The sequence below is a fragment of the Anopheles gambiae genome, chromosome 2 (genome assembly GCF_943734735.2).
Source record: "Anopheles gambiae chromosome 2, idAnoGambNW_F1_1, whole genome shotgun sequence".
NCBI lineage: Eukaryota > Metazoa > Arthropoda > Insecta > Diptera > Culicidae > Anopheles > Anopheles gambiae.
The window spans coordinates 49,390,350-49,402,319 of record NC_064601.1 but is presented as its reverse complement, the minus strand read 5'-3'; the positions used below and the strand labels follow the sequence as shown (position 1 = coordinate 49,402,319).

Here is an 11,970-nt window from a genome sequence, read left to right as displayed (position 1 = left end):
AGCTATTGTTGAAGTATTGCCAATGTAGCAGGCATAACAGTAAGATGAAAGAGAACGCAAAGATAAAGATATTGAGGGTGTTTCAGCAGTTGTTTACAAAAATAAGCAGCAAAATAATAAATATCATAACAAATACTATTATGAAAGTGAAGGTAAAGCAACATAGTCGTATAAAGAATTATGAAAATGAACGTAAAGTAATAGCCTAATAACACAAATATGTTACACCAAAAGTGTGAATTGTTATACAACAATGAAATTCTGATACGGTTTAAAAATAGCGTTACAATACCGAAATAAAAATAAGAGCAAGAGAAAAAATGATAGAAAAAAGTAGATGTTGATGGAAAAGTTGTTCAAAGAATTACATTATCAGTAGTTATTAGTTCCTAACATTTCATCCATGTGTAGTTTTAGAATAAATTCTTTTTCCTTTTATATTGTATGCACTATTTTTTATAAATATTTTTTTTATTACAATATTAGATGCTTGTTTTGAATACATTTTCGGTGAAGATGAAAAAAAATTTACAAATCGAAAGGACTAACATGGTTCGACAAGGCTTCGGCAATGGTAAAGGAAAAAAAAGAATAAGAATAAAATACGATAAAGCCCAGTTGTGCATCAATAATGAAGCCATTAAATGAATATAAGAATGCTTTTTACATTCTTGTTACTTAATTTATCTTACTTCTGCTTCTTTTCTCATCTCTTTTCTTTTACATTCTTCTTTTGTATTATGTTTACTCTATTCTTGTCGACTATCTTTGTTTACTTCACTAGAATAATTTAAAATTATGTAACTATTTGATGTTATTTTACTTATCCGGCGCTACAACCCCTTTGCGGTCTTGGCCTGCCTCAGGAGTGTCCGAAACCGTTATTTTATCTACACCAAATTGTTGCGAAATCCAAAAAAGCCCCTATGTATTATTGATTTAAACAATGATCGATTGCAACCTCCCGGTAGATCGCAACGGATAAGATATACTGACATATTTATTAGATCACTAACGATCGTGCCAAAGCGTAACCTTCCCACAATTTTGTTTAGTGTTTTTTTTGTCGTTACCATTTTCGATGGCACGTGCAAAGGACGAACAATTTTGAAAGGATTTCGGCAAGCTGTTGTGAACCGTCCGGCCCAGTCCTCCTTCCTCTGCGTAATACGAGCCCCCAAAACCCCAAAGATGGAAGGAGGAGTGCCCGAACCCGTCCACTTCGTAACGCGCCTCCGATCGCCATGATCGGTCGGTCGCGCGCATAAACGCATCAAAAGAGCCTCGTCGAGTGGCACACGACCACAGTTGCCGTTCGGTCGCGAATCGGTGCGGACCATTTTCCTCCGTTCCGTCTTGTAGTGTATCCGCGATAGTTCGTGTGCTTGTGTGAGAGTGCATCCGTTCGTGGGGCAAGTGTGTTCCATTGTGCGGTGTGGTTTTTCCCGTCGACTGGGTTTAATTCTTCGACAGGCAGCAAAGAGACAATGTAAGTCCGTGCGCGGGTGCCCGTGTCCTTAGAACGAGAACGCAAAAGTGAAAGGCAAAAAGCGTGTGCAGCTGAAGGCGAGCATGATGCAGCCGTCGATGGTGGCTGGAGCTTGCCGCATGGTGCACCGATGGTGCGCACGCGAACGGGACTTTGCGTCCCTTGACTAGGCGAGCCCTCGGAGGTGCATTCTGTGTCAGGCTCCGGATCGGGCGCTGTGCGCTAATTGCCCAGCGGCCCAGAATGTGAGCTGCAGCTTTTCTCCTCCTTCGGGAACTGGTGTTTCCGTTAGGAGCAGCATTGGCTCCAGTGGAGTGGTCCAAGCCATTTTTGGGGCCGATCCGTCCGTTCCGGGACTGTGTCAATGATGATGATCGTGCAGGTGTGGCCTTGAGTGTGATCGATGGCGTGTGTGGAGCGGTGCAGCTGTGCAGAGCGAGAGATGGTACCGTTTGCATAACTCGCTTCGCTTATGATCCGCTCGTGCAAGGCACGGTGAACAAATGTAAGCCGAGTCCACGTGTGTGCGTGCGTGCAGGTGTGTGTTGTTATGTGTGGCCCTACCATAGCACATTAAAGGTGTGACGAATTCCGTGCCGAAGTGAACTGGGCCGATGCGTCTCATCGCACGGCTGGAGTGGCCTGAAGATCGAACAATGGACCAAATGACACGGATCTGGCTAAGTGAGACACTAACACACATGCACACTTTGGGGGTTTGTACGCGCTCGATCGACAATCGTCATGGGAATCTCGTTCGCTTTTCCATTGTTGGCCCCGCGGCCGTGGTTATGCCAACAGAGAGGCCTGTGAAAGACTTGCAGATTGTGTAAATAGTGCCATTTAAAATGGGGACCACCTTTTCACGCCAATGTACCGGTCAGACCTGATGATGGTGGAGGCTTCTCTTTCTCTCTCTCTGGAGGCTTAACAAATGAAGCATCCCAGCCTTCCCCTCGTTCGTTTATGAGTGGCGTCAGCCGGTACTAATGATCGTGCGAAAGAGGGAAACACATCAATATTTTTGAACCAAGTGTGCAATCCACCTAATACCGGGGCCGTATGGTGGGACTTTAAACGACGCCAACCCATCGTACCCATTGCATGGAGTGTGTGTCACCAAGTGGCCGTTTAGTGGCCCTGGTTTTGTGGTTGGCGAATTGGCATTGGCGCATGGTTTTGAGCGGTACTCGGGCGAGGTCTTGACAGTGGATGAGGGTTTCCGCTAGGGGTTTGTTTTTGTTTTTCCTCTCAATTTGGTGCCGGAAATGAGGGGCTGCTGCGGCTTTTGCCGTCAGTTTTGGGTGGAGGTTTCCGCGATTTGGGGGGAAACCATTTACTATTGCCGTTGAACGCTCTGCTGGAAGGGGAAACATTCACTTCAGCACTTCCTACTGTGTTTTGGTGCAGGTTTCTTGGGGTTTGTGCCGTCATTAAATCATCTCAGGAGAATAATGTGGCAACAATCGTTAATAATGTTAAATCAATCTGAAAACAATTTCACAAACGCGTCCACAAGGACTTTATTTTCTTGACCTTCTTGTGCATTCTTTTGCTCAACCTTTCAGCACGGCGTACTGGTAATTGATCGTTACATAAGACAAGCAAAGCTTTTTTTTATTGCCTTTCTGTTATTTTCCTCTCTCAAAATGGAGAACATGTGAGAAGCGACGGCAACAAGTAATTGGATGGAGCAATATCCGCCAAAAGTACGCACGTAGGCGTATGTTTTGACCGGTTTTGTTGTGTTTTTTTTTTCTCTCACTTGCAACGCGCGATCAAGATGGAAGGAGAAATCACGATGCCTGCAGTGGCTGTGTAGCGGTCCTTGGCATCGAACCCATCAATTGTCAAACGGCCGATCGCAATCATCCAACCGGTAGTTGGTTCGCAGATGCATAAATAATAGACGTATTGCAGTGAAGTTCAATATTTTACCACACATCGTTGGCGAAAGTGTGCCAATGTGCGTTTTGTGGGGGGAGGGGGGAGGTTCGAATTCGGTGCGAATATTATGCAACGTTGGCGCCGCTAAAATCGAGCCTCTGTTTTGCCGATCAGATGCTAACGGCTATTAATAATTCATCCGGGATGTATAATTTAGTGGCTGTTGGGCATGTTGTCATCAGGCCAATTAACTGGCAGCAACACCAGGGGGAAATAAAAGTTTGTATTATAAGCCGAACGAGTCGCTTGTACAACTTTGGTGTTTTCCGAGATATTTCTAGTATTTCTTTAAAAAAAACAAACATAAAAAGTAAAAGTTATAGCACGAGCTTTAAATCAAACGTAACGCACAGCAGTATTAAATTAAAGCCAACGTGCGACACTCGCTACGGACATTCCCGTTTATGCGACAAGCATTCCGGAGATCGAAACGATTGACATTTGCCTCGCGATCATGCACACGCTATCGGGTTATTAGCCCGGGTGGTTTTTCTTTCTGTTTCATTCCTCGCACGTTCGTAATGCGATGCGAAAAATGCATTTGCCTGTGTGCCAGCAAAGGGGGCGCTCCCGATCAGATCGACATCCACCTTTGAAAGTGAAACGATCGCTCGGCGCGGTTCGTGGTCAACGCTGGTGCTGCACACTGCTGTTGTGATGTAATCGACTTCCAATCTCTTTCCCGTTTGCAGCTGTTCAGAAATGCATCGCTGGTGTCTGCTGGCGGTCGTGTGCAGCGGTGTGCTGGTTGCCATCGCCCGGCCCGGCCAGGCCGTCGGTGGTTCGCACAAGATGGAGGTCGTGAAGCAGTGGAACCTGCTCAACTTCAACTTCCCGTGGGACTATCCGGCCGCCAGTAAGGAGTTCTACAACCCGGAAAACGTCGTCGCCACCGGGCTGGAGGTGGGGTACGATCGCATTTTCATCGCCACCCCGCGCCTGTTTTCGGGCGTGCCGGCGACCGTGTCGAGCATTCCGCGCGGCACCAACGGTGACTCACCGGTGCTGCAGGCCTACCCCGATTGGACGCACCATCGGGCCGCGACGAAGGAGTACAACTGCTCCGACATTGGGCTGGTGTCGGTGTACCGGCTGCGCATTGACTCGTGCAATCGACTGTGGGCGCTGGATGCTGGCGTGTCCCGGTCGCTGGAAGACTTTGAGGTGACGTGCCCGCCCAAGATTCTGGTGTACGATCTGCACACCGATCAGGTGGTGCGTCGGATCGATTTTCCGCCCGAGGTGGTACGGCGCGAGTCGCTGTACACGAACCTGATCGTGGACGAGACGACGTCCCGACCGGAGAACAACTGTGACGATGTGTTTGTCTACATTACGGATACGGTTGCGCCGGGCATCGTTGTGTACGACAGCGGGAAGGATCTGACGTGGCGCGTCAGCCATCCGGCTATGTATCCCGATCCGGACTTTGCCGAGTCGTCCATTCTGGAGCACCGGTTCACGCTGATGGACGGTATTGTGGGCCTGGCGTTCGATATGGAGGCTGGCATCGTGTACTTCCAACCGTTGGCCACTGATCGGTAAGATGACGCACCATGTACCGTTCGATCGTGTGTGTGTGTGTGCGTGTTTTAAACTTGAAACTTTCTTACCTCCTTTTGCGTGTAGCATTTTCTCCGTCACCACGGCTGCGCTGCGTGCTGGTCCGCTGCCATTCGGAAAGGATCTGCCGGTGAAGCTGGTGGGACGCAAGTCTTCCCAAGGCATTGGACTGGGCGCTTCTCCTCGTGGTGGCACTATCTTCTACGCACCACTGTCCGAGACGGCTGTCGCATCTTGGAATCCACGAACGAACGAGCATCAGTAAGCATCTCTGGCTCAGGAAGCACTTGACAGCTAGACGTTAACATTATTCCCTTTCTGCCACCTTCTAGGATCCTTGTGCAAGATCAAGAGAAAATCCAGTTTGCTGCCGATCTTCGTACACCGGACCGCGACGGTACGGCACTGTACGTGCTGACGTCCAAGTTCCATCGCTTCTTCTTGAAAAACCTCGACGCCAACGAGTTCAACACGCGCATCCTGCGCATCGACGGTGTGGCCATTCCCAGCGGACAGCTTGCCACCCAGAGCCATCTGCGCCCGACTGTTCCGTATGATACGCTGCACGGTAATGCATACTATCACCCGTCGGTCGTACTACCGGTCCCGTACAAGCCGCTGGGGCCGGTGTTGCCCCCAGCAGCAACCACCTCCAACCCGCTGAGCGTGTTTAACACGCAAAATATGCCCTTTGGCCATGGTCTGTTCACCAAGCAGTCGACGTTCGGCCACAGCACCATCCTGCAGCAGGGCAAGCCGTCGCAGCCGTTCTTTGCGCTAAATAATGGTGAAAAATCATTTCCGCCATCGCTCGGATCCCGACCACAGTACGGTGCGAGCGGATCTCCGATCTTTGTCCCGAAGCTCAACCAGAACTTTAACGATCTGAATTTGCTGCGCTACAGGAAGAGCGTGCCGGTAAATCAGACCGCGCTGCATTGAGTGCAGGTAGTGACGGAGCAAGTTTGATAAGTTTTGTAAATAGGATTTAGTTGCGAGGACACAGAAAGAGATTTAACTGCAATAGTAGGTGAGTGATGCGTTAACAGTGCGCCATTGAAATAGAGAGAGATAGAGAAAGAGAAAGAAGAAAAAATACTGCCCATATTCGCCCTAAGGTTCCGTGACAGCAGAAGCAAATACTCTTCATTAGATAAGGTAATAAAAACACATTCCTGTAAATTGTATTTAAAATGAGAAGCTCATGTAACAAACAAAATAAAGCAATTCATCCCCTTCCATCCTCATAAAATGAGTACACTTGCTTTTGTTTTTTGTTGTGAAAAAATAGCAGATATTGTATGGTGTTGATTGTTTTTCATATCCCTAACCTGTTATTGATATCTTCGAATAGCTCAGTTTTAACCGATCCAATTTTTACCCATTTTACTACTGGTCTTGTCAAAGGTCTTGACCGTGTAGTGGGTTTAATGGTCACTTGATACCCCTTTGTCCATAATAATTCATACGGTTTCTATATCTTTCTCAGGCCTTGAACGTTGCATCATTTTTCAATATCTTCTTCTTCTTTGGCACAACAACCGCTGCCGGTAAGGCCTGCCTGTACCCACTAGTGGAAATGAGCTTGGCTTTCAGTAACTTATTGTTACCATAGCAGGATAGTCAGTCCTACGTATGGGGGTAAGGTCTATTCGGGACTTGAACCCATGACGGACATGTTATTACGTCGTACGAGTTGACGACTGTACCACCAGACCGGTCCCGTTTTGAAATATAGTCTAGCATAAATATAACAAAACCTTGTTTTGAACTATGCAAATGTTTTAACTAATCGCCCGGATATACGCTATCATGCCTCAACAGTGACATCCGATTTCATCTTTCTATTGCTAGTCTATGGTTAGTCTTAAATGACTCTTCCATTCCAGTCCTTGTCGAAGTACAGTGCTTGATACTTGATGGATCTGCGTTGATAACAAACTTCTTTCGGCTTGTGAGCTTTTAACTTGTCCTCCTTTAAGTTTATGACTTTCGCTGTTGCCAACAAATTTGATAAGTTCTCTCTCTCTCCCTCTCTCTTACTCTGTTTTTCTCTCTTTTGTTGGCATGCTCACGATAGAGCACGTCGATGTGACATGGCGTGGTCAATAATCATTCTCCAGGATGCTCGGTCCCTAGCTGTAGCCTCCCATCCATGTTGACACCCGTTCTCCGGCAGGTTTCGCTTCATCTGATCCAGCCATCGAATTCGCTGTGCTCCCCTGCGCCTCGTGCGGAACACCTTTTTGGTGGGGCATGAATCCGTCATCCTCATAACATGTCTCAGCCATCGTATCATGTCAGCCTTCCCCACCGTCAGGATGCTCGGTTCACCGTAGAGCTAAGCAAGCTCGTGGTTTATCGTTCTCCTCCAAACTCCATGCTCGAACACACCGCCAAAGATGGTCCTGAAGATGCGTCGTTCCAACATGCCCAGAGCGTTTGCATCCTCAGCTCAGATGGTCCATAGAGGAACACAGGGGGAATCAATGTGCGATATATCTCACATTTCGTGAGAGCTCGATGTCTTTTGGATCTCAGCAGTCGGTGAAGCCCATAATATGCCCGATTCCCCTGAACAATGCGTATTTGGAGCATTTTTTTATTAAGTCTGGAGAAAATAAGAAATTAGCTTGGGTTGGACAAATTGGGTTTTTTCTTCAGGCGATGGGGACGGTTGCTGTATAACAGCGATGAAAGTTATACGTTGTGAGATGGGTTTGCATACATTTAGGCGTATAATTTCGGTGCAGCGACATAGAAGAACCACAAGTAGTAAAATAAGCAGAATAAAAAAATCAGATTTTAAAAGAGTTTTCGTGTTACAGCGAAGAACAAAATATGTCTGTCCTGTTTTGGAAATTCAACACGAAATCTATGTTCTAATAGGAATAGGTAATAAATATGCAAACAAATTAATTGGTTAATATTTTAGAAAATTTAAACGGAAAAATAAGCAAAAAAAGTTGAATTTTGTAAAATCTTCTGCATTTGATCTCACTCAACATTATTTTTCTTAATTTGGGTTTAAAATTGATATCCACAAATTATCAAAACTGGTTATCATTGGTACTAGGTTTGCCGGAAAACTTCTCTAGTCAAAGTTGAAGTTCCCTAGTCAAGTGAACACCGAAAGTAATATTGGGTGAATATCCGTACAAACGGTTGTTAAAAGACCGTTTTAAATTGTAGCACATGAGGCAAAGCAAATCCTCGCGTAGTTAATCTCTAATCATCCGTTAAAGATACTATCCATATGCAGCACCTAGTTAGCTTGGCTGATGATTGCTGACCTACTTTTTGGCAGTACGGAAAGCCGTGGCAGTTCGGGAGCAGTTAGCCCGTTGCCTGTCGATAATTGGCTACGTTCTGGTCGGTACCGAAATGGAAGCCCACACATTAGATTAGCCACCGCGGGTTTGGTAACGATCTAGTCTTTAGCTACGCACGATTAAATGCATCGCATTTTTAGCGTTCAACGGAACTGAAACCGATTCGCCCCGATCGAATCGCGAATACGAGCTTATTTTAATGTGCGAACTTTGCCAGCGCCAGCCAGTTAAGAAAGCTGATCGAGAACTCTGAAGCATTTGCCGGAATAAGTATGCTAGTAATAGCGAAACGCATTCAAAGTACTACCATTACGATCGATGCGATGCTCGGGTGCTTGCCATTCTTTGCTTTGCAAAAGAAAACATTATTTTCCCGCGACTCGGCCGGGTCGTTGCTTTCAAATCCCAATCGGCGATAGATGTGATGGACTCTCTTCCTCCCGTTGCGGTTCATTTGCTGCACACTACCGTTCAGTGACCTAATGCAATGAGGTGGGAAGATCCGAAGTTATCTGCGTGTGCACGTGCTTTGGTGCCTTGGGGAGGCAGCAATGCACCTAAGAGGTCGTGGAAATGGTGGTACGAGAGCCGTGTGTGTGTGTGCGATTTCTTTCGGTGTCGGTATTTTCGTAAAAAAGCTAAGCTCAATCATACACACTTACGCCCACTCACACGTACCGTGGTAATGACGATGAAAATGTGACGTGGAAAATGGGTGGAAAAGCGAAGCTAACGATGTGAAAAAGGAGTGGAAAATGATGAAGAAAAAAAAAACATAAGAAAATAAAAACAACTCTGCGTGTTTGTAATTGATTTGACTCTGTTTGGTTGCATTTCTGTGATTTCAAGTTTTCTCGTTGCTGTTGCATCGTGTAACAAATGTGTTGTGTCTACGACTACGACTGTCCGTATTTTCGGTTCATCTCTTAATGCTGCTGTTGTTGTTGTCTACGATACTGTTGTTTTGTTGTTTTGTTCCGTTTGCTTTTTTCTGATTTTCTTTTCCTTTATCTCGCTCCCTCTCTTTAACTGTGGCTAAAGGCACAACAATCAGTTAGGAAAAACTCGTGACGCCATCTGAAGGGTAGGTGGTGGTGGTTGGTGGTGCCTGTGTGTCGTTGTCGTCGTTCTCGTCACTGTCATGCAGTTAAGTCTGGCACCACCGTAAAACAACAACACAACAAACATTTTTGCATTACTGTATCACTGTTGCTGTGTAATGTGTCTGTGTCTGTGTGTGTGTTGCTTTTATTTGGCCTACTTGGCCGTCACGAGATCCACACTTGTGCCGCCCGTCCTCCGTTCTTTGCAAATTGACAATAGGTAGGAAAAAGGGGAAAGAAAATTGTACTGGAGTGCTGAACTGGCTGTTGAGTGGTTGGAAAATTCGCACACTTAGAGTAGGCGTGGAGCCTTGTGTAAGAGGTAGGTGGGTAGGTGGCAGTGAAGTGAAAGTTTATCGGGATGGGTTGGGAAAGGCACGCAAAGGGATTGGCGTGAAAACGCGCGAAACAATTGAATGAAGAGATTGAAAACGTGGCGAAGGTTGCACCTGATAGGGAAACTAAAGGGACGCGAAGGAAAGGCTAAGAAAGGGCCTCCACAGCACAAACACGGGGCGGAGAAAGTACGAAAGGGTCAATTGTTGATAGACGATTGATAGAATTGAAGCAACGTGAGAAGCGTTACGAAGGGAGGGAATCCGATTGTATGCAGATTTGGTACCGCGTGTGTTTTTCCCCCCGGCCAAGCGAGAGGAACAAATGCACAGAGGACAGACTGGAATAGAGGTCGAGATCCGCAATATGCGGATGATCGTGTGGCCACATACGGGCCATCGGGAGAAGGGTGAAAAGATTCATTAGGGTCATTGGAAAGAAAAGCACAGCACGTTAGCTGTTTGCTGTGTCAATTTGCTTGTCGATTGTGTGGCGACGGCACAAGAACAGGAGCGACAGAAGAAAACAAAACGGCCGACTTTAAATAATTTAAATAACTTAAATAAATAAATAAATATGTTCTAGACACTGTGCTGCGTCACGCGACTCGAGATGGATGATGACGATGATGAAGGGATTGGTGATGGTTCTGCTGGAGGTGAAGAAGTAGCACGGGAAGTTGTATGCGTGTGTGGGTTTGGTGGGGAAATTTGGACGCTTTACGCCTGGTTCTTAGCGTAGGCACTGTACGCCATATTCTGAGCGATCGCCGCAGCATCGGCCGATCGTCGATCCCAGCCGCCGTGTCCGGAGCCGCCGCTCGACCAGCCGCTGCCGTGCTGCTGCTTGCTGGCGACCAGCTTCTTCAGCCCGATGATACCGGCCAGCAGGAGGGCGATCTTGGACACGATCAGCGCCTTGCCGGCGAGCAGGTAGAGCCCGGCGATCGCCACCGGCACCATGGCGGCCATTTTCATCATGAAGCCCATGATCATCATGCTCATCATCTTCTTCATCTTACCGCGGCCTGGAATCGAGATGAAAGAAGTCGTTACAGAACAGGAAAGCCATCAGTAAGTGTTTTATCAACAATTTCGCGTTGTACAAAGTGATGCGTTCAGTTTAAGAGGTGTTTGTGGAACACTTTGGACATAACTAGGAAGTGATCCAGTAAGATCACTAAAGCGTTCTACTGCATCACTTCACATTGCAAAACTCCCCCAGTGCAGCTCACCTTCTTCCAGGCCACGGCCGAGCTCCTCGCTGGACAGCTTCGGCAGGGTCACCTGCACCGTGCGGCTGCTGAAAATGCCCGCAACCTTCTCGAGCAGCATGTTGGTGAGCGCCTCATCCCGTGCCTCCAGTCCGCGCGGCAAGCTCTGCTCCAGCTCGGCCTCGGTCAGCGGTTTGGTCGGCTCGGCCGCCGCCCGCTCGTTACGCACAATCTTCAGATCACCGAGTGCCAGCGCATCGACGCGGGACAGTCGGTCGATGAAGGTGATGGCACGCTTCTTCAGGCACGGGCTGAAGCCAGTTTCCGCCTTCGAGCACTCGTCATACACCCGCACAATCGCCCGCAGGCTCTGGCTCTGATAGTCCTCGGTGGCGGCCGCAACCACACCGATCAGCACGACGGCTAGAACGGAACGCACTACGGGATTCATTGCTGCACCTTGCACTTGCACCTTGCACACACGGTCGAAAACACAGAATCACACAGAGTCGCACACTAAGCTGTAGGATGCGAGTGTCGCGGCACGGATGGTAACGGGTGTCCTGGTTGTTGCTGGTGTCAGTCAGACTCGATCGTCAGTTGCTAGATCACTGATGCTGTACTGCTAGGGAAACGTCATATTTATACACACGCCACCGGACCGGAGCTTGCGAGCGGATCCGTTTTCCCGCCGAAGCGCCAGCAGAAAGCAGCGTCGCTACCAAGGGAGAAAGATCTTTCTCCCGCTCTCTCTCGCTCTTTTTCGAACGCGCTCGTCATGTTTGCGCGAAAAGTTCAATCTCTTCAGCTGGTCGCGCTGGCTAAAGCAGTAAACCTTTTCGTGCTTTTCTCGCGCGCGCGTTTGTGACTTTGCATGACTCATGGGGCGGAAGTGGAACCGAGAAGAACCGACCGACCCTTTTCCGTTACCTTCTATCGGCTGGCTGCGTCTCAGTTGTGTCTCTCGCTTTTTTTCACCGCCAGATG

General features: G+C 47.7%; 2 protein-coding genes across 2 annotated transcripts; one reads left to right on the top strand and one right to left on the bottom strand.

Annotated features, from left to right (window-relative positions):
- The first annotated feature begins 1,283 nt into the window (after positions 1–1,283).
- On the top strand, positions 1,284–6,157 carry LOC1273960 (major royal jelly protein 1). Its single transcript, XM_313014.5, has 4 exons — positions 1,284–1,489; positions 4,129–4,977; positions 5,066–5,260; positions 5,332–6,157. Exons 2-4 carry the CDS (start codon positions 4,139–4,141, stop codon positions 5,939–5,941), a joined length of 1,644 nt encoding a protein of 547 aa, XP_313014.4. The 5' UTR covers positions 1,284–1,489; positions 4,129–4,138; the 3' UTR covers positions 5,942–6,157.
- Positions 6,158–10,419: 4,262 nt separating this feature from the next.
- LOC11175679 (uncharacterized) lies at positions 10,420–11,615 on the bottom strand. Its single transcript, XM_003436674.2, has 2 exons — positions 11,005–11,615; positions 10,420–10,797 (listed from the first exon to the last, which is right to left on the bottom strand). Exons 1-2 carry the CDS (start codon positions 11,432–11,434, stop codon positions 10,490–10,492), a joined length of 738 nt encoding a protein of 245 aa, XP_003436722.1. The 5' UTR covers positions 11,435–11,615; the 3' UTR covers positions 10,420–10,489.
- Positions 11,616–11,970: the final 355 nt, after the last annotated feature.

Coding starts and splice junctions, on each gene's coding strand:
- LOC1273960 (XM_313014.5), top strand. CDS start 4,139: ATGCATCGCTGGTGTCTGCTGGCGGTCGTGTGCAGCGGTGTGCTGGTT. Junction 4,978..5,065: donor CAACCGTTGGCCACTGATCG/GTAAGATGACGC, acceptor TTTTGCGTGTAG/CATTTTCTCCGTCACCACGG. Junction 5,261..5,331: donor CCACGAACGAACGAGCATCA/GTAAGCATCTCT, acceptor GCCACCTTCTAG/GATCCTTGTGCAAGATCAAG.
- LOC11175679 (XM_003436674.2), bottom strand. CDS start 11,434: ATGAATCCCGTAGTGCGTTCCGTTCTAGCCGTCGTGCTGATCGGTGTG. Junction 10,798..11,004: donor CGGCCGTGGCCTGGAAGAAG/GTGAGCTGCACT, acceptor TCTCGATTCCAG/GCCGCGGTAAGATGAAGAAG.